Source organism: Myxocyprinus asiaticus, chromosome 26 (assembly GCF_019703515.2).
Source record: "Myxocyprinus asiaticus isolate MX2 ecotype Aquarium Trade chromosome 26, UBuf_Myxa_2, whole genome shotgun sequence".
Lineage (NCBI taxonomy): Eukaryota > Metazoa > Chordata > Actinopteri > Cypriniformes > Catostomidae > Myxocyprinus > Myxocyprinus asiaticus.
The window spans coordinates 1901587-1926407 of NC_059369.1; the positions used below are offsets into that span (position 1 = coordinate 1901587).

The 24821-nt window shown below is 40.9% G+C and overlaps 1 protein-coding gene across 7 annotated transcripts in view; it reads left to right on the forward strand.

The window, feature by feature from the left end:
- Positions 1-24821, forward strand: part of ppfia1 (PTPRF interacting protein alpha 1) — a 127419-nt gene that overhangs the window by 9704 nt on the left and 92894 nt on the right. For all 7 annotated transcript variants that reach the window (XM_051656139.1, XM_051656140.1, XM_051656141.1 and 4 more), the window contains exons 2-4: positions 13652-13909; positions 22953-23054; positions 23233-23397. In XM_051656139.1, the coding sequence (XP_051512099.1) occupies positions 13652-13909; positions 22953-23054; positions 23233-23397 (525 nt within the window). The remainder of the gene's footprint in view (positions 1-13651; positions 13910-22952; positions 23055-23232; positions 23398-24821) is intronic.

Here is a 24821-nt window from a genome sequence, read left to right on the forward strand (position 1 = left end):
GATCCCAGAATTCAACGTGATGAGCTTGTTGGAAAAATAAATCCAAGATGGCGGACGAAGCGAGAGAAATTTAGATTATAAATATAATCCATTCAATACTGAAAATTATCGATAAATGACAGTTTAATATGATACATTCTTTTTACAATTATTATTTTACCCAAAATGTGTGTGCTGTGCATATTTATGTTCATTAGAGGATCGCATCGTTTCTCTCGCGTCACATGTATTGAAATCAGTTGCGAGTCCAGTCTTGTGCGCTGCGTGTGAGGAGCACTATTTAAACAATGAGCGGAGCTGCCGCCTATGTAGAGCTTTCCAAATTGCTCTATATGAGGCATAATTTCAGGTAGGATGCTGCCATAGAAAACAGTTTGCCTACGTAGAAAGGAGACAGCGAGGCAGCTCACTAAGTTTTTGGAACAGACCCGTCGATTCTCCCTGAGAGAGAATTTAATGTGAAAATTATGTTGCGGTTTACTGTGATATATTTTAGAGATGGTGATGATGTGTAGCTTAAAAGCCCTTCATTATGTAGTGTTTTAGTTATTTTCCTCAGTGGTGGTTAGAATGTCATTTTGTCTAGCCTATTGAGATGTTTGACTTTCTCCATAGCGCTTTAATGTAAAACATTTCTCTGTAGAATTCAAAAGTGGTCACATTATTTTTGTGGTCTGTACTGCAATATCGAGATTGAGTTGCGCGAGTGATCCCACAAGCCTACTGGACTTGCGCCCACACCTGCGTGCTCCAGAGGTTCCAGGCTTCCCGATATTTTGTATTTGACACTCATGTGAAATGCAGACCGAGATTTGTTTTAAGCCCAAAGTATACCTCGTATTGACGCGAACACAGTGTCTGTGTACATTCGAATGCTTCACTTTCAAAGTATAGCCTACTTATTTGACTGTGTGCACATACACAAGCAGTTGGGCATGTGCCTTACGACTGCTATGCGATTCTGGACTATTTCTCTTCATGAGTTTAGTCCCATAAAGATGTCTTCATAGTCCTTTAGACTTGAGTTATACAAATGCAGGTACAGTATTTTCCGGTATATAATTAGTGTTTTTTCCATCATCTGAAAGATCCTGTGACTTATAGTGTGGAACGACTTATTTACTTCATTTATGCGTACCTGATGTCAGCTGGTCAAAAGCAGCTCCTTACATGCCCATAAAATGACTCTTCATAGTAAAAACATTCAGTCAGTGAACTGGATAATTAGTGCATAGCAAACAGGGTTGCAAATATCAAATATGTCGCTAATGTTAATGAATGAATATAATAAAACAGGCATATTGTTTTACTCACAGACTAAAAGCTGTTTTCTTGAATACACTAGCAAAGAGTTACATGTGTTATAAACAAATGTGGCTTATTTGTTGTGTTTTCATGAAACAAACAGAAAATGAAAACTGTTACACGTGATTAATTAAAGCAAATTCTCAGATTTAAAACAAGACCAAATACTGCGTGATATGATGTGTAAATCCTGAGGTAATCTTCTTCACGGAGTGTGTCTGAGCAGCTGAAGGGAAGTCGGGGCTAGGGCGGCTGCTCCCGGGTTCTAGTGCCTGCCAGATGCCGTTAACCGACACCTACCTGTTGCAGAATTGTCTGTTATTCTGATCTGATCTTCCGTCTGTTACTGACCTGATCTTCCGTCTGTTACTGACCTGATTAGCCATTTAGCTTCTAATAGGAGGTGTACAGAATTGGAGGTGTACCTGTGGATGTATTTTAAGGCCTACCTTCAAACTCAGTTCCTCTTTGCTTGACATCATGGGAAAATCAAAAGAAATCAGCCAAGACCTCAGAAAAAAAATTGTGGACCTCCACAAGTCTGGTTCATCCTTGGGAGCAATTTCCAAATGCCTGAAGGTACCACGTTCATCTGTACAAACAATAGTACACAAGTATAAACACCATGGGACCACGCAGCCATCATACCGCTCAGGAAGGAGATGCATTCTGTCTCTGTAGTTTGGTGCGAAAAGTGCAAATCAATCCCAGAACAACAGCAAAGGACCTTGTGAATATGCTGGAGGAAGCAGGTAGACAAGTATCTATATCCACAGTAAAACGAGTCCTATATCGACATAACCTGAAAGGCTGCTCAGCAAGGAAGAAGCCACTGCTCCAGAACCGCCATAAAAAAGCCAGACTACAGTTTGCAAGTGCACATGTGGACAAAGATCTTACATTTTGGTGAAATTTCCTCTGGTCTGATGAAACAAAAATGTAACTTATTGGCCATAATGACCATCGTTATGTTTGGAGGAAAAAGGGTGAGGCATGCAAGCCGAAGAACTCCATGCCAACAGTAAAGCATGGGGGTGACAGCATCATGTTATGGGGGTGCTTTGCTGCAGGAGGGACTGGTGCACTTCATAAAATAGATGGCATCATGAGGAAGAAAATTGATGTGGCTATATTGAAGCAACATCTCAAGACATCAGCCATGAAGTTAAAGCTCAGTCGCTAATGGGTCTTCCAAATGGACAATGACCCCAAGCATACCTCCAAAGTTGTGGCAAAAATGGCTTAAGGACAACAAAGTCAAGGTATTGGAGTGGCCATCACAAAGCCCTGACGTCAAGCTGGTAGAAAATTTGTGGGCAGAACTGAAAAAGCATGTGTGAGCAAGGAAGCCTACAAACCTGACTCAGTTACACCAGGTCTGTCTGGAGGAATGGGCCAAATTTCCAGCAACTTATTGTGAGAAGCTTGTGGATGGCTTCCCAAAACATTTGACCCAAGTTAAACCATTTAAAGGCAATGCTACCAAATACTAACAAAGTGTTTGTAAACTTCTGACCCACTGGGAATGTGATGAAAGAAATAAAATCTTAAATAAATCATTCTCTCTACTATTATACTGACATTTCACATTCTTAAAATAAAGTAGTGATCCTAACTGACCTAAGACAGGGAGGAATTGTGAAAAACTGAGTTTAAATGTATTTGGCTAAGGTGTATGTAAAATTCTGACTTCGACTGTGTATACATGGGACTACTATATGCTATATACAGGTGCATCTCAATAAATTAGAAAGTCGTGGAAAAGTTCATTTATTTCAGTAATTCAACTCAAATTGTGAAACTCGTGTATTAAATTCAATGCACACAGACTGAAGTAGTTTAAGTCTTTGGTTCTTTTAATTGTGATGATTTTGGCTCACATTTAACAAAAACCCACCAATTCACTATCTCAAAAAATTAGAATATGGTGACATGCCAATCAGCTAATCAACTCAAAACACCTGCAAAGGTTTCCTGAGCCTTCAAAATGGTCTCTCAGTTTGGTTCACTAGGCTACACAATCATGGGGAAGACTGCTGATCTGACAGTTGTCCAGAAGACAATCATTGACACCCTTCACAAGGAGGGTAAGCCACAAACATTCATTGCCAAAGAAGCTGGCTGTTCACAGAGTGCTGTATCCAAGCATGTTGACAGAAAGTTGAGTGGAAGGAAAAAGTGTGGAAGAAAAAGATGCACAACCAACCAAGAGAACCGCAGCCTTATGATTGTCAAGCAAAATTGATTCAAGAATTTCGGTGAACTTCACAAGGAATGGACTGAGGCTGGGGTCAAGGCATCAAGAGCCACCACACACAGACGTGTCAAGGAATTTGGCTACAGCTGTCGTATTCCTTTTGTTAAGCCACTCCTGAACCACAGACAATGTCAGAGGCATCTTACCTGGGCTAAGGAGAAGAACTGGACTGTTGCCCAGTGGTTCAAAGTCCTCTTTTCAGATGAGAGCAAGTTTTGTATTTCATTTGGAAACCAAGGTCCTAGGGTCTGGAGGAAGGGTAGAGAAGCTCATAGCCCAAGTTGCTTGAAGTCCAGTGTTAAGTTTCCACAGTCTGTGATGATTTGGGGTGCAATGTCATCTGCTGGTGTTTGTCCATTGTGTTTTTTGAAAACCAAAGTCACTGCACCCGTTTGCCAAGAAATTTTGGAGCACTTCATGCTTCCTTCTGCTGACCAGCTTTTTAAAGATGCTGATTTCATTTTCCAGCAGGATTTGGCACCTGCCCACACTGCCAAAAGCACCAAAAGTTGGTTAAATGACCATGGTGTTGGTGTGCTTGACTGGCCAGCAAACTCACCAGACCTGAACCCCATAGAGAATCTATGGGGTATTGTCAAGAGGAAAATGAGAAACAAGAGACCAAAAAAATGCAGATGAGCTGAAGGCCACTGTCAAGGAAACCTGGGCTTCCATACCACCTCAGCAGTGCCACAAACTGATCACCTCCATGCCACGCCGAATTGAGGCAGTAATTAAAGCAAAAGGAGCCCCTACCAAGTATTGAGTACATATACAGTAAATGAACATACTTTCCAGAAGGCCAACAATTCACTAAAAATGTTTTTTTTATTGGTCTTATGATGTATTCCAATTTTTTGAGATAGTGAATTGGTGGGTTTTTGTTAAATGTGAGCCAAAATCATCACAATTAAAAGAACCAAAGACTTAAACTACTTCAGTCTGTGTGCATTGAATTTATTTAATACACGAGTTTCACAATTTGAGTTGAATTACTGAAATAAATGAACTTTTCCACAACATTCTAATTTATTGAGATGCACCTGTATATATGGGTGTATATATACTATATACACATGGGACTACTATTTTGAAATGCCTGCACTCCCAGTTGTAAACTCAGTGATGGCTGATTTGCTGAGAAAGTGACTTGAATTCAAACTGCTATCCTGAGCTCTTGAGTTCAAACGAGCCCTTGTCGGGTGATTTGTTTCAAAGACCCAGTTCAAAAGAGTAATTTGTTCATGATTTGGATATCATGGCTCATGCTGTGTTTGTTGTTGCGTGCAGCCAGCGAGCTCATATCATCAACAGAAAGGGTGAACAGCAGATTCTGAAGGTAGTACTAAATAAAAAAGATATATTTTATCTCTTATATTTGTATAAATTCTGAAAGGGTGTGAAAACTGATGAGACAAAAGGGGAATGCAAATTTGTGCACTCAGCTATACAGTATATACTGTATATTAAACACTGATTAATGAGTTGTCAGCTGTCTTTTCTTTGGCTTTCTATCTTGTTTTTGAACAATAATCTAAATCGAGCAATTCTGTGATGTGGCTACTAAAACAGCAATTTGGCTCCTAAATGTTTCAGTTTAGGAGCTAATGGCTCCTTAGTAATTTTTTTTTTAAAGTCTTTAGGAATACGCACTGATTTGATATCTGAAACTTTTAAAGTAAAATTGATGGATTGTGATCTGTATACACCCCCAGATCTCCAGTTGCAATCGATACATATATTTAAAGTGACGTATGGCCACAACAAGAGCCAGTGCTTCTTTCTTAGTGGTGGAATAGGCTTTCTGATGATTATTCAGATTCTTGAAGAACCGACCTATCAACTCCATACACATCTGGTTAAAGAAAGACAGCCCCTACTCCCATGTCCCATGCATCTGCAGCCAACTTGAATGGTTTTTCCAAATGACTGAACTGGTGGACATGCAAAAAAGGCCTTAATCTGAGCAAAGAGACTTATCAGACTGTACATACTGAAAGCATTTTCTCAACAGCCTTGTCAAAGGCTCTATAACTGCAAAGTTTAGCACGAACAGTCCCAACCACCTGCATTAACTCTCTGTGAGTCCTTGGCTCACTCCTTGGCTTGCCTGGGCATTGCCTTTTCTCCTGGCTTACTGGCACCTGCCAGTACCTCTTCAATAAACCTAACTTTGAAACAACCTGGGCGTTACCAATTCGATCAATGCAATCTTCCAGGTGAGGTATGGGAAATGCATCTGTCTTGTGACTTTTTCTATAACCAATGCAGAACATGTGAGTTCCATCTGACTCAGAGACAAGTACCACAAGAGAGCTTCAGTCACTTTGACCCTGCTCAATGGCTCCAATTCTCTCCATATAAGCAAGTTCCTTTTTCACCAACTTAGCCTGCTTGGGGACAACTGGTAAGGATGCTGCTTTATAGGAACCATGTCCCCTGTTTCCACATTGTGTACTGTATTTGATGACTAAATGTAAAGAATTAAAGAGATGAAACTTCTCAGAGTGAAAACCTGTTTTTGTAGCTTCCTAAATTTATCTATCAATCATCATATTAGCGTTAAGGTAAACATATATGTTTTTTATTAAATTAAAAATGTATCTTTGTCAGGGAGATTATTTTAAAATCTTTTGTCTTAAGAATCGGAGAGTATCGAAAAGGAAGAATCGGTACTAGTTCTCAAAAAAACAAAAAAAAAACAAATGGAATTGGGACATCCGTTATACTAACCCTTTATTTTGGACTGAGCCTTTCCCAAAGTCCCTGGCAATCTCACAAGCTGACCAGAGGCGGTCCTGAAATTCAGGTACATACTGTAGCATGGTAGCCTAATTTGTTTGGTTCTCTTTTGCTACCTTAAGAGGAGCCCATACCTTATGCAAAAACACCAAGTTGAAAGGCATAAACCCAGTCTAATTGCTCACAGTCTCTTATGGTGAACAGCAAAAACGACATTGCAGTATCCCAGTCCCCTGAGAACTGATCTTTAATGCACTCTGTAATTAAAAAAAATCTTAAATTACACCTCACAGCAGATGCACTAGAGGACAAGTTATATCACAGCAGGTGCACTGAAGGTCAGATTATATATTATCAAACATATAATGTGGTTTTTAGATGATTATGATAGATAAGATGCAAACGCGCTTGCCGGCTATGCGTGCCGCCATATTTTCATTGTAATGCAAGATGGGATTCTGACTTTGTCTCATCATAGACTCATACAAGGAGGAGCATAGAAGGTTCTAAAAAAAAAAAAAACTAGCCCATCAACTTTCCCTGCCCCAGAAGTGGTCATGACAGATGGAATGGATGAAGGCTCGAGTGGGCTGACTAGTTTGTATATACTTTGTTTGACATCAGAAAACATGGCCGCAGCGCTGCATCAAAACAGTGGGCTCCGACGGTATCGGCTTTATACTTTTATTCAGTGATTGTTTGAAAGTTTGTAACATATAAACAAAGATATTGTGATGTTGAAAAGACTGTTTTAGCAGCTGGCTCATTATGACAACCACTTCAGTCCCTCCTTTACTTGTAAACAGCAGCATGAATGCAGATCGCACTGGATTGATCGTATGCATCTGAGCTCAGCCTTGTGTAATCACATCGGTTTGATCGTACATGTGAAAGGATTAATTGTTTTCATGGTCTGATGACACCTTTCGATAGCTCACTGGGTCTTTGGATGATCAGCAGAAGAATGTATCTGATTAATGGCAAGTTAATATAGGACTTTCTGGAACACAGCAGATACAAAATTACACCCCCAACTTGACTGCACTTTGGAAGACAGAACCGAGAAAAGAAAGACCATGCATCCAATACAGTTTGAGCCGTTATTTTTCTCAAAGGGATGGCCTCAGGGAAACGAGTTGTCACCCATAATGGTGAAGAGATATAAATTTATCTTTTTTGTCTTTGGCAAAGGACCAACACATTCAATCAAGATGCGAGAAAAGGGTTCCTCACACACTGGGGAAGAATACAAAAAGGGCAACTGGTTTAAACTGGGTAACAACTCAAACGGAAAGACTGGAAATTCTTTCTTCAGTATTTCGATCGTAAGGAATTCACAAGAGGCTGCACTGATACACAGACCTGATCTCCCTCCAGGTCATTCATTACCTAACCAGTAGGCTAACTCGTTTAACAAGTAAGAAGGGCATCAAACCCACAATGACATTACCTGTGACAAGACGGGATTTCAAGTAGACCTTATTTATGGGTACTGACCCATATTCAATACCCTCAATCAAAACTGAGGCTTTTTCAGCCATATGCAGACTCCCCTCGCAACAGTGACTGAGCCGCTCCAGTGTCCCTGAGAACAGTTATGGGGACTCCTGACTCAAAACTCTGATAAACAGAAGACTTTGCCCCCATTTCATATTCTACATGGGGATATACTGGGCTCTGCATACCCTTCGATACAAGGGCAACAGGATGATTTCCACTCCCTCTCTGCAAAACAGGGCAAGAGGCTTTATATGCCCAGGCTTTTTGCAGAAATGACAAATAATGTCTTTGGGGGACCTACTAAATGACTGGGGCTTTGAAACCCATTTCTCAGCACTCTTGCCTTCTTTCTTGGGCTTTTCCTCACGCTACCTCTAAGTAGCTAACTTTTTGTGTCACTCAGCGGCCTGTTCTTTGTACGTTAATTACTGAGTTATCTGGATTTCATTGTTGATGATTTGACCCGATCCTGCATTGTCACGTTTTTTTGAAAATCATCTTGGAGTTTCTGTCAAAGCAACAGGTCTGTAAGCTCAAACCTGTTTGGTATATTTAACGTAAACACACCTTTAAAAGCAGATGTGATACTTGAAGTCTGTCCCAGCCAAGACTTCTTACAAGAGCACACTTTCCAAACAGAGGCAATAATTTAGTAAACTTATAATTTTTTATCATAATATAAAATAAAACATTACATATTGTAGATAATAAAAGGTAAAGCCTATTTTACTCATTTAGAGGTACAGCTTTACTTGTGGTGGAGTAACTTCATCCGCTTTTCCATTTTGTTACAGTTTTTCAAAAGTTTAACTACAAGGCAGACAGTCTGCGTTGACCTTTGTTCTTAGCGCCCTCTACAGCTCAACAAATTCCAATAACTTAATTAAATAGTCATTTCTGCTTTTGTGCCATTAAAAAAAAGTGTACATAGCCCTCTTAGATAATAAAAAATCTTTCGGGATTATTATTTTCCAGCCATGTGAGAACACAGCCATTTAAAGTGAGCTTTATATTAATAAAAAAAAACTTGCAAATCAAAAGTCAGTGGAATTGAAAATAATGTTACATTTACACATTAAATTTATTCACAACTTGTCAGTCTTTTCTCTGTTTTGGTTGCATTGGATTAAATCTTTTTTTAAATCATTTTTAATTTTACTTTGTTTAGTCGGTGTTAAGGACCCAGTAAAATCAAAATTGAAGTTTTGTTGCATATAGTCCATATCTATTAGCTTTTCTATCTGCTAGTGTACTTTTAAACATCGACAAATTTGTTTTCAGAAGATCTAAGCATTTAACATATGCAATCTCTCTTTCTTTAGGAAAAAAAAATTATAATAAAAAAATCAGGCAAAACTAGAACCTGAGAAACTTTCAATTATCCATTCTTTTTTTAGAACGAAAATGCACCCTCCCCCAACATCTGATCAGTGCACGTGGCTGTGTTCTCACCTGCGCTGATAATGCCTGCAAAGGTCACTTAGAAGGGAGAACTGTCCATGCTGTAGGGTCATTCCAAACAGAATTTCCATTAAGAATCACTAATGTGAGTTCTGAATGATCATAACCACTTTTCATCATTATTGCCCTCTGATGCTTTCACAGTGGCGGGTAATTGTCTTAAAATGTAGTAGGGCATTGGGATGATCACTTCTGAATAGAACGCGCCAAGGTGGGCGATGGATGTGAGGAAAGTTACTGGAGTTAATTCATATGTTTAATGCAGGCGTTTTTTGGAGGTTTCTGGGAATGTACAGCACATGTAAGTTTTCTTTTTTCTTTTAGTGTTTTGTGATTCAAAACATAGGTATTTTGTGGTCTTTTACTTGCTTGTTTCTTATCTGCATTGACTTGCACAATGGCTCCAGCCTTGTCGTAAGCAATTACTACTGTGGTGATGGGTGCATGGTCGTGGGTCTGTCTGCAGGAGAGGGAGAGCGGTAAGGCTCGTCACCTGGGTTATCATCTCTAACACCTGTTTCTTGTTGTAGTGATAGCAGAGGGAGACATAAAAAGGCGCACGAGGCATCTGAGTGGCAGAGAGAGACCAGAGAGAGAGACTGTACCTGAGTGTGCTCGATAAGAAGCCTTTACACATTTGTGTGTGTGACTACTTGGCCACTGAGTGCTTTTTTTTTTTTTTTTTTTTACGTTTTATGAACGACGCTGAAGAGTAATAAAAATACTCACCTTGACAGTTCACTGCCTCCTGACAGGAGGACAACGTCGTCATGGAGTCTTCACCACTGGGCGAAATTATGAAGTCCCTCGCCAGCATCCAGCAAACACAACACCAGGCCCTCATGGAGTTATGCCTGGAGCAGGAGCAGCGTTTCCAACTCCTGCTCCAGGCTCAAGCAGAGGACCGACAGGTGTTCCGGAGCCTGATGGACCGAGAGGGGGCTGCAGCTGCGACCACGGAGCCCACAACACCGGTGACCCTTATCAAAATGGGGCCAAGCGATGATCCCGAGGCCCACCTCGACCTCTTTGAGAAGTCTTCTGAAGTGTGGAAGTGGCCTCCCGACCAGTGGGCGGCCCACCTGTTACTACTACTCTCCGGGGAAGCACAGCTAGCGGCCCAGCAACTTCCTGCCGCCAACCTCCTCGATTACAAAGACCTGAAGAGGGCCATCGTGCAACGGGTTGGCCGTAGTCCTGAACAGAGCCGCAAGCATTTCAGGTCCCTGAACTTCAGGAAATACGGCCGCTCGTTTGTTTTTGCACAACAGCTCTGGGATTCCTGCCGGAAATGGTTGCTGGCTGAGGGAGCCTGCGGCGCCGTGGAGATCGTCAACCTGGGGAAACTGAAGCAGTTCATCTCCCAGTTTCCTTGGGGAGTGGACCAGTGCCACTGCCCAGTGTCACTGGAGGAGGCCGTCCAGCTGGCTGAGGACTGTATGTCGGCGTTTACGGGAGGCAGTGAACCAGAAGCTCTTCCTTCTCTCTCTCTCTCTCACCCCCCCCCCCCCCCCCACCCCCGCCTGCACAGCTCATAGACGTGGCCAAGATGCAGTCGTTCTTGCCTCTCCCTGGTCGCACGAACCTCATAGAACACCATATTGAGACCACCCCGGGGGTGGTGGTTCATAGCCGCCTCTATCGCCTTCCTGAACACAAGAAAAGGGTTAAGGAAGAATTGGAGGCAATGCTCGAGATGGGAGTAAAAGAAGAGTCGCACAGCGATTGGGCCAGCCTGGTGGTTCTGGTACCTAAAAGCGACGGGATGGTCCGGTTCTGTGTAAACTATCGCAAAGTGAACGCAGTGTCCAAATTTGACGCGTACCCAATGCCTTGGAGTGATGAATAGCTCGATCGGTTGGCCGTGGTTCATTTTATTCAACTTCAACTCCAATCTCCCGAGAAGACACAGCTTTTTCCACATCGTTTGGCGTACACCAATTTGTGACCCTTCCGTTTGGTTTGTTTGGGGCGCCGGCCATGTTTCAGCATCACATGGACAAAATTCTCAGACCACTTATGCTGCCGTGTATTTAGATGATGATATTATCTATATGACAGGCGGCGGCACATGCAACATCTGAGAGCTGTCCTGAGGTTGCTGCGACAGGCAGGGCTCACGGCCAACCCGAAGAAGTGCGCAATTGGGTGGGTGGAAGTTCGGTATCTGGGGTTCCACTTGGGTCATGGGCAGGTGCGTTCCCAGGTTAACAAAACCGCAGTGATCGCGGCTTGTCCGAGGCCCAACACCAAAAAGAAGGTGAGACAGTTTCTGGGGCTGGCTACTACTGAAGGTTTGTGCCTAGTTACTGACGTCACCAGCCCGCTGACTGATCTTACTAGAAAGGGGACCCCTGATCCGTTCCAGTGAACAGAGTCGTGGAGGAGTGACCGGTGATGTACATTAGACGGAAGCTCTTGCTGAGAGAGACTAAGTATAGCACCGTGGAGGAGTGTCTAGCGATCAAGTCCTCACTCTCCGCTACTACCTGCTGGAGCGGGCCTTCACCCTCTGTTCAGATGGCTCCACCGCATGAAGGATACAAATGCGCGGATCAATCGTTGGTACCTGGCACTTCAGCCGTTCAAATTTGAGGTGATCCACAGACCATGGCCACGTAGTTCAGTTTGGTTCCATACACACTGGATGGAATTTTTGAAAATGCGGTTGTCACTACCTGAAATTTTCAGGAGTTAGTTCGGTTGTAGAATGTGGTGGTTACTCCCACATTTTGTTGAACTGCGTGTGTACAGAACAGGATTAAGCACTAAAAGGTGAGCTGACAACCAAATTTAGTTGCAGTTGTTAATGACGTGATTCATTCATTCATTCATACTGTATATTCCAGTCTCTCTCTCCACTTTAGCTTCTCTTATCAGTCATGCGGTCCTGGGAAACCCGTACATTGCAGTATAGAGAGAGCATGGCTGTTTAAGAGACGCACGTGAACAAAAGGCAGCAATTCTGTCGACGGCAGCTAACTATACATTGCCGGATAATAATACTTCTGGTGGATAATCTTTTTGCTTAAAAATAGTGAGCGCAAAACGGGTTAAGCATTCATGTTTCTTGTTCACAGGTGCAAGATGCTGCAGTGTTGCTATGATTGTCCCTTGTCAGTCATTTAGGGGAAATTTAGGGGATTCACTCCCGCATTTAAATGCAGCTGTCATTCCCGAAACTTTGTAGTGTGTACGTGACCTTTTTTACTAAAGTTTATGACGTTATTACATTGGTCTGTCTTCCTCAACCAATCGCTGTACTGCTGATCATAGTTTGGAGTATTGAGGACATCTCAAGTGTCCCCATAATTTAAATGGTTTAAAAAAAACATACTAATCGATGTTTTTGAAAATGTAAGAATGCCAAAAGTTTTCTGTTCAATAGTTTTGAAGGTTTCAGTTCAGAACCATTGTACGGCTTTAAGAGACTTTGAATATAATGCACGAGTCATATGGACTACCTTAATGGTGCTTTTATGCTTGGAGCTTGACAGTAACGGCCATGAAAAAAAGGGGGAAAGGAAAAGAACCTGACGCACATTGGTTCTTGTGTGTACTGTCACAAATTTTTTGAATGTATAAAAGTGAATGAGATTGAGAATGGGGCAGTCTTTTGCTTCCCCCTTAAAATACCTCAGTGTAAATGTAGCACACTCCACAGTTTAAGAACCACTGACTTAACTAACCTAAGACAAAATTGACTGTGTCAAGAAAATAACTCTTCATTTGATAAAAATAATGCAATGATACTGTATGTTGAAAAGTAATTATTCTGTCTTTATTTGATTAAAGTTTATAAATTCATTTGATCTGACAGCCTTTTGATGATAAAGTTTAATAAAACTTTAAAACACAATTCATAGATATAAATTAAAATAAAATAAAAACAGAATTTGAGAAATAATAAAATGGAATTTGGAGAAAAATAATTAATAGGGCCCTAGCTGTCACATATCAAGCAGCGACGCATTGAGATATAAATAAATCAGTCTCATGGATAATGTAGATATGTGCTGTGAATCTCCTGACAAAAGTCTAAAACTGGACACTTGTTGACTGCTTTCCCTTCACTATTCGCTCCAAACGTTGATGTACTGCATATTAATTTCTAAGGGGTATTGACACAGGATACATTCTTGCATTCTGTCTGTATTACTTTTTTAAATAGTTGCTCTATGTACGTCTTTGCCCTAGTCATGAGAGTTGCATAAAGAGACTGTCAGATTAAAAAAAGGAAAAGAAAATCATCCTTGAGCCCTTGTTCCGCTCTGTTGTGCTTTTGTCTAGCTGTTTTTGAACACAAGAATGTGTTCTGTGTTAAAGGCTTTTTATTTATTATTTGAATGTTTTGTGATTGTAATGCTGTAATGTTTGTTGTTGTAGATGATGTGCGAGGTGATGCCCACCATCAGCGAGGCGGAGGTCAGCAGTAATGGAGTGCTGGGCTCCGGCTCTCCTGTGCAGACAGACTCTGAGGGACACTTTGAGTCTCTGATGGTCTCCATGCTGGAGGAAAGAGACAGACTGCTTGACACGCTGAGAGAGACGCAGGAGAATCTGTGTTTGACGCAGAGTAAACTGCACGAGGTCAGCCATGAGAGAGACTCACTGCAGAGACAGCTCAACAGCGCACTACCACAGGTAACAGCACGACAGCATACACAACACACATCAACTGCTGAGCTTATTTATGTCCAGTCATTTATTTTCTGTAATAGCGCAATAATAACACATTTGCACCAGCGCTAATAACTTCTGTCATATGAGTATGTTAGTAATTTATACCCATACACAATTTACATGGTCATATCATAATAATATGCACTCTAGTTGTAATCTGTTGCATTTAGTTGTGTCTGCTATGTTCATACACTCACCGACCACTTTATTAGGTTTACCTGTACACCTACTCATTAATGTGATTATCTAATCAGCCAATCATGTGGCAGCAGTGTAATGTATAAAATCATGTAGATATGGGTCAGGAGCTTCAGTTAATGTTCACATCAACCATCAGAATGAGGAAAAATGTGATCTCAGTGATTTCAACCGTGGCATGATTGTTGGTGCCAGATGGGCTGGTTAGAGTATTTCTGTAACTGCTGATCTCCTGGGATTTTCACGCACAACAGTCTCTATAGTGCAAAATAATGGTGCGAAAAACGACCAGTGAGCGGCAGTGGACGAAAATGGCTTGTTAATGACAGAGGTCAGAGGAGAATGGCCAGACTAGTTCAAGCTGACAGGAAGGTGGCAGTAACCCAAATAACCACACATTACAGCAGTGCTATGCAGAAAAGCATATCTGAACATATAACATGTCGAACATTGAGGATGATGGACTACAGCAGCAGAAGACCCCTCCGAGTACCACTACTGTTGTCTTAGAACAGGAAACTAAGGCTGCAGTGGGCACATGATCACCAAAACTGGTTGGTAGACAATTGGAAAAACATCACCTGGTCTGACAAATCTGGATTTCTGCTGAGGTACACAAATGGTAGGCCCACTGCAGCCTCAGATTCTGTTCTTGGCTGACAGAAGTGGAAGCCGACATGATCTTCTGCTGTTGTAGCCCATCCGCCTCAAGGTTCGACATGTTGTGCATTCTGAGATGCTATTCTGCTCACTACAATTGTACAGTTACCATAGCCTTTCTGTCAGCTCAAACCAGTCTGGCTATTCTCCGTTGACCTCTCTCATCAACAAGGTGTTTTCGTCCACAGAACTGCCACTCACTTGTTGTTTTTGGTTTTTCGCACCATTCTCTTTACACACTAGAGACTGTTGCATGTGAAAATCCCAGGAGATCAGCAGTTACAGAAATACTCAAACCAGCCCGTCTGGCACCATCAATCATGCCATGGTCGAAATCACTGAGATCATATTTTTTTCCCATTCTAATGGTTGATGTGAACATTAACTGAAGCTCCTGACCCATATCTGCATGATTTTATACATTACACTACTGCCACATGATTGGCTGATTAGATAAATGCATGAATAAGTAGATGTACAGGTGTACACTAATAAAGTGGCTGGTGAGTGTGTATCAAGGTGTTCAGCATATCCAGAATAGGTGCACATATTTGTGGGTAAGACAACATGCTCCATCATTGCTCCGGTTTCAATAATCACTCTCAAATAATGACAAAATGCAATCTGCATTAATTTGACTTTTTATTGATACTGTTAATTTTGCCAATTTTGCCATTATAATCTGCATGGTTTCCATCATTCCGGCACTATCGCTTACCAGGGATGTAATTCTTCTGGATTATTCCGGTGTGGTGTCGAAGTCTGTTCCCCCTATGTTTCCCCGGTTAGTGTTCCCCATAGCGCTGTTAAACGGAGGCGCCTGATTTTCACCGTCAGGACTTCATTCATGTAAGACAGGTTTATTTTAATTCATGAAGAGAAATAAAATGGTTGGCTATAAAACGGCTTTGAATCGTTTTCATGGTTGCTGACAGGTTAAAAATCACTAGCTGCAATTCCAGTGTTACTGACGTGATATTTGCAGAGTAGTCATGAAATTTATCTTCACATATAAAGTGTTCATTGCCAGTATGTTGAACCGTTTGTCTGTATAATCTAAATACCCTGCAGATACAGTGCAGACATTTGAAAATGTTCAGTTTAGACAAGTTTTCCCTCTGTTTAGATTGGGAAAGTAACTTGAGTTACGGATGTAATAAAAATGGACACAAGTTTTGGGAGTCCAGTCTCTGTAAAAACTCAGTGAATTTAAATGCACAATCCAGAAATAATACTAGCCACACGGTGAAGAGGGGTCTTATGAAGGTAAAATTGTGCCTAAATGATTTGCATATGCAGAGTAAGATTTGTGAAAGAGTAAATCAAATTGCAAGCGTAAAAAATAAATTGCATGCGCATAGAACATTTTGTAAAGGTATAAATCAAGTTGCAAGCATAAGAAAAAAATATTAGCCACACTTTAATGCTTTGCATAAGAGTAATTCACGTGTTGTGAATCTGTAATTTCGTATTAACACAAAGTAAATGTAGTGTGTGTTCTTCTGATTTCCTTTTTCTCGCGCTTACACTTTCGGCACAGTTGATCCAATAACCAATGATCCAATGTTATCGATACAATGCGTAAATATCGATAGAAATTTTTTTAAGATGTACCTTTATTTTAATACCCTCGTATCAGCCACGTCCGTACGCATTTCTGGCGATGAAGCAACCTTATTACATTCATTTCACTTTATGAGCACTAAAAATGCTTTTCATGTGGGACAAGGATGTATGCGGCGTCTTTGAAGCCCTGCTATCTGTGCGCACGCGTCGACCGGGCTTCCCGTGAAATGGGAGCTCCAGTGACTGGATCAGTGCGAGGTGCAGCACGTTAACCGGGCGCTCTTTAAAATGCGAGCTCTCGTGATTCGTGCTTCCATCAATATCGTTGCGCATGCAACCTGTTTGAATTTTACATGAGAATTGATATTTAAAAGTACCATGGAGCAGTTCAACCATCATGTGAAAATTCTGTAACAGAATTTTTCATTATAACTGTGGAAGTTGTATCCAAGAAAATCGTGGATAGCACGGATAGATGGAAACAAGTCATGGGTATGTAAGTACTTTGAATTGGATTAAACTGAAAAATAAGCAGTAATCAAACGACTGATGATCACTTGTGTGACGTTATTTTTTACATTATTATCTGTATAATTTCTCTGTATAATCAGAAGTACCTTATTTTGTTGTGGATGTCCCAATGTGGATACTAAATTTGCAGTTTTCAGAGAGCTCAATAAAATATTCAAATTATATTTTGGTTGCATTTGAGGGCAAAACATTTTTAATTGATTGTGTAAAATATCGGATTATTGATCACAGGGCCCTGAATCGAATGAAATCGTATCGCGGCAGACTTTGAAATATCAGCAAATATCGGATCGCAGGCCAAGAGAATCGATATAAGATTGTATCGTGATGAAACGTCCGATTTACACCCCTAGTGTTTGTGCCTAAACATGGCCAAAATCATTGCAAACCTGCAATCAGTGATATGTAAGAAAAGAAAGGGTGTCATGAACAGCAAACGGATTGACTGCTTAGAATCAGTCTGTATGTGTAAAATAAACTACTGCAAATGTGTAAATGACTTTTGTTTGTGGCTTAAATATTTTCCCGCCTTCCCCCTCGTGCTTGCAAAACTCTCAAAATTCTTTTCAGTGAGAAATTTGCTTTCACAAATCTTACTCTGCGTATGCAAATCATTTTGGCACTATTTTACTTTAATAGGGTCGGCACTGCTAAGAACATGCAATATTAAATTTTTATTCATTGGCATTTTCACATTGTGGAAAAATCAGTGTGACAGTTGTAAAAGCAGGACAGGAACAAGCACATGCTGAGGGAAATCTCTTTAAATAATGCAAATGTTTACCTTTGAGACATTGGTATATGATATGATATCCGCAGCATTATAGAGTGAAAAATTGTCAGGACTGCACGAGCTAGTGGCACCATCTAGCGGCTGTGTGCACGGGAAAACACTGAAATGACAACATCAATATGAGTTGACCCAGTGTTTATCATATTTCAATCCAAATTGCGAAGCTTGTCAAAATGATCCCTTCCTGAATGTTGGCTATATATTTATAATTTCTGCGCTCTGTTTGGGTAGTTTTGTGCTGATCAACAATAGCTATGTGTTTGTCAAGAATTAATGTCAACACTTTACAATAAGGTTTTATTTGTTAGTACATTAAAGTATCATAAATTAACAGTATTTTACAGCATTTATTAATCTTTGTTAATGTTGGTTATATAAAATTTTCATTGTTAGTTCATGTTAGTTCCTAGTGCATTAACTAATTTGAACATAAACAACATTTGATTTAAAGAAGTAATATGTTGAAATTAACATTAAAAAGATTAATAAATGCTGTAGAAGTGCTTTTAATTGTTAGTACATGTCAACTAATGTTGACAACTTATGTTGTGGGGGGGGGGGGTCTTTGCTGGGCCCCACTTTACTCGGTACATTTTCCTGCCTTTTTGTGCTTAACCGGTCATATCCCTGCTTACGTCCGGGTGTGTGTGCATTTAAGGGTTTAGGCAGAGCCATTTCGTCGCTCTATTTCTAATAAGTTGTGATGGAAAAGGGATATTAAATTTATTCATATTATTTTTCATAATATCCCCAATCTGTTCATTGTTTGTCGTGTTGTTCATTTTTGTCATTATTTATTGTTACAGTTTGTATGTTTCCTTTTTACCCATGGTCTGATTTTATTAATTCATGGGTATGTTGGCAGGAATTTAGACTACATAAGTCAGTTACTCTCAGCATTTTGGGAGGAGTGGAGGGGGTGAAGTGAGTCAGATAAACTAGGTTTTGCTATCATATTACTCCAGTTTTAGCTTCTCTACATTGGTTACCAATTCATTTTAGGGTTGATTTTAAGATTTTATTAATTACATAGAAGGCATTACATGGTTTGGTGCCATAATATTTAGCAGAACATTTAAAACCTTACGAAACAGCCAGACCTCTTAGATCTTATTGTCCTGAACTGTTGGCTGTTATAAGATCCAGATGCAAAACAAAAGGTGATAGAGCGTTTGTAGTGAAGGCCCCACGATTATGGAACAGCCTGCCCTGGGGTATTAGATCTGCTGAATCTGTGTCTGTTTTTAAGTCTATTTTAAAAACTCATTTGTATAGAATTGCTTTTACCTCTTTGTGAATTTTCATTTTTACCTTGTGTTTTACTGAGTGTTTTAATTTTGTTTTGTGAAGCACTTTGTGCTAAATTTCTAAAAGGTGCTATGAAAATAAAGCAATTATTTTTATAGTTATTATAATCCTTTTGTCGACTAGCTTGTAGATTATTAAAAGTGCTACTCAAATATCGCAAATTTATTTTCCTTTCTGCTTTGGCCTGCTGTGAGAATGCTGAATTACACTATACTTTGACTTTGAATCTCTCACCAAATCTTGCAGTTACAATAGAGTTCACTGGGGGGCGCTGTGGATGTGTGTCATTGAGATGTTGGATGAGAGAAGCTATGGCATCTGTGCTTTCAAGCAAAGCCAAATGTGGCAATTCTTTAATATTTTGATTATTATTGAATTCTATTCAATGAGTATTTTATTCTTGTTGGAGTCATGTAAACCAACTGATGAGGATCTACTTTTATGGTGGAAAAAATGCAAGGTGATGCAAGAAACTTCAAATGTGTATGTATGTGCGTGAAATCGTCTATAGTTACACATGTAACCTTGGAATTCAACATTACCGTAAACACTATGGGGAAGTCCTTCTAGATGACCTTGTTGAAACCCTTATTCAATCATGCCAATCTTCTGATTGGCAATGGTGTCTGAGCCCCGCCCTTTTAGGGGCGCATTTGACCTATATAAGCGGGCACTCAGTCACCATTTCTTCAGAATTTTCTGACTGAGGGACAAGAGTGAGTCACTCATATTATGAAACTCTAAAGTAGTAGTACGGCCAGCTTTGGCAATGTCTCGTTCTCTTCGTCTCGGGGAACTGAGGTTACATGTGTAACCGGAGAAGTTCCCTATCGATTCAGTTCACTCGACATTGTTGTAAGCACTCTGGGGGAACGATATCCCATCAAGCCGCACTACGTGACATTACTCTCCCAGAGTTATAACACTAAATAGAGATATTCATAAGGAGTCACAGGCCGATGGCTTATAAGTCATATTAAAGTGTATATGATTAGTCCCACATGGCGGATGCTAGATGGAAACTGTTGCTGTCTGAGATCTATATGAACCATATAGATATACACAGTATGGATTATTGACCCTCTCACAACAAGTTTGGGAAAGTTCAACAGCATATAATTAGGTGGCTGTTTTGATTATAGTTGGTAGCCCACCCGTAATAAGGGCTTGGGCTCACCCGCTTGAAAGTAAGAAGCACTCTATACAGAGAGGACTTATGAAGAGATAGGTAAGGATACACTGTTTGTCCACACCCATGAAGAGGCCATGCCTCTGGTTGAATGCGCTTTGACACCAATAGGGCAATTCACACCCTGTGATTCATAAGCGGGGCGATCACACCAACGATCCAGTGAGAGAGCCTTTGTTTGGAGACATACATTCCTTTTGTGCATCCTCCATAACAAATAAAGAGCTTATCCAACAGCCTAAACTGACAGGTGCACTCAACATATGTATGCAATGTCCTCACCGGGCATAACATATGCTCTTCATCTTAATTAAATAGTGGGGAGAAGAAGACCTGGGCCCTGAAGGGCGTTGATAAAACCTTAGGCATGTAGCCTTTTCTAGGTTTAATGGTGGCTTTTAACAGATCTGGACCAAACTCAAGGCATGAGCTGTCAGTCGACAGCGCCTGCATGTCACCCACCCATTTAAATGAGGCCAAAGCCAATAAGAGTGCAGTCTTTAAGGAAAGCACCCGCAGCTCAACAGATTCCAGTGGATTTGACGGGGAGTTTGTGAGTGCCTTCAGCAACAGATTTCCTGAGGCTCCAGGCGCAATGTGGAACGTGCCGCTTGAGCCAGTACTGGAGAGGTCTCGTGTAACAGACCTAATGGTATGACCACGGATGCTGCCGCCATAAAACCCAGCGTTCTCTGAAATACTTCAGTGGCAAGGTTTTCCCCAGTTTGAACTGAGACAGACACTGAAGAATGGTCTATACGCGCTTGTTTGTGAGGTGCACGCACATGCACATGGAGTTGAGACAAACCCCTAAAAAGGAGATTAGCTGGCTGGGGAAAAGTGTGCTTTTTGCCCAGTTGACATTCAGACCTAGATTTTTCAGATGGCAAAGCAGCAAGTCTCTGTGTTTGTTCAATAGTGCCTCTGATTGGGCTGGCCAATCTTCAAGGTAATTCAAAACACGCAAACCGTTCTTTTTCAATGGAACGAGCGCCACATCGATATACTTCGTGAACATGCAGGGAGCCAGAGACAGACCGAAAGGAAGGACTTTGAATTGATATGCAGTCTCCTCGAACACGAATCTCAAAAACCGCCTGTGACGCGGTGCAATTGGAACATGAAAGTACACGTCCTTCAGATCTATTGACGCAAACCAGTGCCACGCTTGTGCCACGATTTGTGTGGCTTCACAGATGGCTCAGCAGTAGCTTTCGGCTGTGCTGGGGCAGCGAGAAAAGACAGAGCTCTTCAACCACTCTCTCGAGAACGCGAAGAAGCTCCTAGTCCATGGAGCGTGCACACTCTTCTCCCTCGCTGGGGGAAGAGGCGGCAACATCCTCCGTGAACCACTCGCCTGGAGCTGCAAGTGACTCAACATCATCTCCATCGTCAGAGCTGCCAAACGTAATGAGGCCGTGCACTCCAATAGAGGGCCGGAGCTCATCATGCACATATTGCACAGATGAGGATTGGAAGTTTGGGAGGCTCGCAGGGCTTGCACAGGCACGAGAACCTCCTCTAATTCTTCCAGCTCAACCTCACTGCCTGCCGTGCCTCCTCATGTGGTCCCTGGAGACTTAACACAGAAGAGGTGGGAGGGAGGGCACGAGAGGCTGGATCTTCCCTCAGAACGAGGTCGATCCTAGAGCAGAATGTCCAGAGATTCATGCCCTTGCAGTGAGTTCAGTCCGTCTCGATGAGAGCTGCTTGTTCGTAGGCGCGGCCCAGGCAGTGAACACAGCTCTCGTGCTCATCAGATGGCGGGATGTGCCGTTCGCATAGGAAATTCTTGTGGAATGACATCTTTAAAAAGACGCGTATCACGCAAGCGGCTCTTTAGTTAATACTGTATACATAAAAGGGATACAGTAGCTACAGCCAGAGCACTGTGGGAAGCAGGTAGAATTTTGCTGAAGTGCCACATTGATCAACAACGAGTGTCTGAGGCGAAGAACCTGTTCACCGAGAGCGTCTTCGACAGCAATGAGGAGATCCCGTCACCGGAACACACAGGGGAGCTGAAAGCATCTCGCACAGGCGATGAGTCATCCTGTTCACGTCTTGCGGAGAAGTTCCGTCTGCTGTAAGTGTATATCGACGGTGAAGCAGAAGGGTTCCAAGATGAAGACGTAGTTCGTAGTCTTGAAGGAAGTAAATTCTGAAGAAATGGTGACTGAGCACCCACTTATATAGGCCAACTGCGTGCCTAAAGGGGCGGGGCTCAGACACCATTGCCAATTAGAAGATTGGCGTGATTGAATAAGGGTTTCAACAAGATTGTCTAGAAGGACTTCCCCATAGTGCTTATGGCAATGTTGATTGAACTGAATCGACAGGGAACTCTAAACACAGACAGAGTGCATTTTATAAAAAGCCAACTTTGCATTTTAATTTTTAACCCCATGAATTAAGGACAAAGCTGTGAGTTTTTCTCTTTTGTAAATATATTCAGTTCTATTGAACTTTAATTTAAAGGATAAAAGTTAATTCAGTAATTAAGAGCATGATAAAAGCAATATCCATTATGGAGTCCTACTATCTGAATGTTTGATCATAGCCCTAAATAAATAAGCTGTGTTAATTAACTTTTTACAGATTTTATTGTTGTTAATATTAGCAAATTATTTAGTCATGCTTACGGAGTGACACCACTAGAGTGCATTATGTGTTTGGGAAATAATACTTCTCCTAAAGTGTTTCTTGGAGCCTCAGAACCACAAACCTCACTGGTTTTCTTGTGTTTGATTATGTTGAAGGAATTTGCCGCCCTCACAAAGGAAGTGAGCATGTGTAGAGAGCAGCTGCTAGAGAGAGAGGAGGAGATTGCTGAGCTGAAAGCTGAGAGGAACAACACACGCGTGAGTTCACAGAGAGACACATGTCTTTCTGTTCGTTATTCACAATGTATTGATATATATATACTCTGTTTTGTTGTTGAATCTTTTATCCTATTTTTTTGTTCTTTGAGAATGCACTTGATTTGATGTCTTGATGAAAATCAGATTGTATATTTGGTGGTTTCTGTGTGACACACAGTTGTTGTTGGAGCATTTGGAGTGTCTGGTGTCTCGTCACGAGCGATCTCTGAGAATGACAGTGGTGAAGCGGCAGGCTCAGTCTCCCGCAGGTGTCTCCAGTGAGGTGGAAGTTCTTAAAGCTCTCAAATCTCTTTTCGAGCATCATAAAGCCCTGGATGAGAAGGTAACAGCTTAAGTAAACACATATTTGTGTCATTTATCACATGTACAGTGCTGTGAAAGTGTTTGCATCTGTCTGATTTAATCAGTCAATCAATCAAATTGTTTCTATAGCTCTTCTAAAAACAACACCTGTTGACCAAAGTGCTTTACACAAGAAAATCTAAACAACTCCAAATACAGCATAATACAAACATCATACAAAAACAGACAGTATATAAAACAATATACCAAATAATAGTTGCTGCTACGTGCACTCATAGGCAAGGGAGAACATTTTAGTCTTCAGATTAGATTTAAAAGCATCAATTGTGGCACAGGATCTAATTTGAAAAGGCAAGCTATTCCACAGGCGAGGTGCCACAACAGAGAATGCACGATCCCCTTTAGATTTTAAACGGGACTTAGGGATGCTCAAAAGTTGGCTCTGTGATGACCTTAATGTCCTAGAGGTTTGATATTGTTGTAAGAGATCATAGATGTAATGTGGTACCAACCCATGCAGTCAAAAATCTTAAACTGAACTCTATATTTTACTGTAAGCCAATGGAGCCACTGGAGAAATACTAGCATGCTTCCTGGTTCCAGTCAGGAGCCTAGCAGCTGCATTTTGGACTAACTGAAGACATGACACTAAGTTTCCATCCAAGGATTTTTTTGCGAAAAAAGTTTTAGTGCATCAAAATAAAGCTGATGGAAATTTCACAAGTGTCGACATAATATTTTTCCATTTAACTCTAGCTCATAAACTCTGTCGATACATCAAATGTCGTGAAAAACTGGTTTAGAAACACTTTTTGTCAAGAAAATTGGCATTAACGCAAAATGTAGTGTCACATGACAGAATTTACCCCAATCGTTAGCCTGTGTTAATCATGACGACGGCATCCTTGAAAGCCAATTTATTGTACGTGATAATGGATTGATCTTAATGGCATATAGATCCGATGCTGCAAATATGACACTTCCAGGAGTGCCAACACAAATATCTCGTATCATGCACGTGGAAAAGTGCACAGAGAACAAATTAATGGCCACTGTTTGTGATTAATTTAATCGCGGTAGACATCCGTTTATTTATTAAAATTGCTTTTCCACACCATTCAAAATAATAGACGGCAGTCACGGAATTAGCCCACAATACAATCATTTCTGTGCACAAAGATGTTTTAAATTAAAAATAAATACACAATACTAGGAGAAAAGCATCAGTGTGCTTTTTTTGGAACACTTACATAGCCCAATTCTTTACAATTTTTGTTTATACTTTTGAAAAAATGCTGGCAAAATTCCCTGTATTAAATTAAATGAATTACCAAAGGAAAAAAGCATTAAATAAAATAATTAATTACCAAATGAAAAAAGTCATATTTTTAGACCTATATATGCCTTTTCTTTACACAAACTTAAATTAGCTTTACCCTGTTC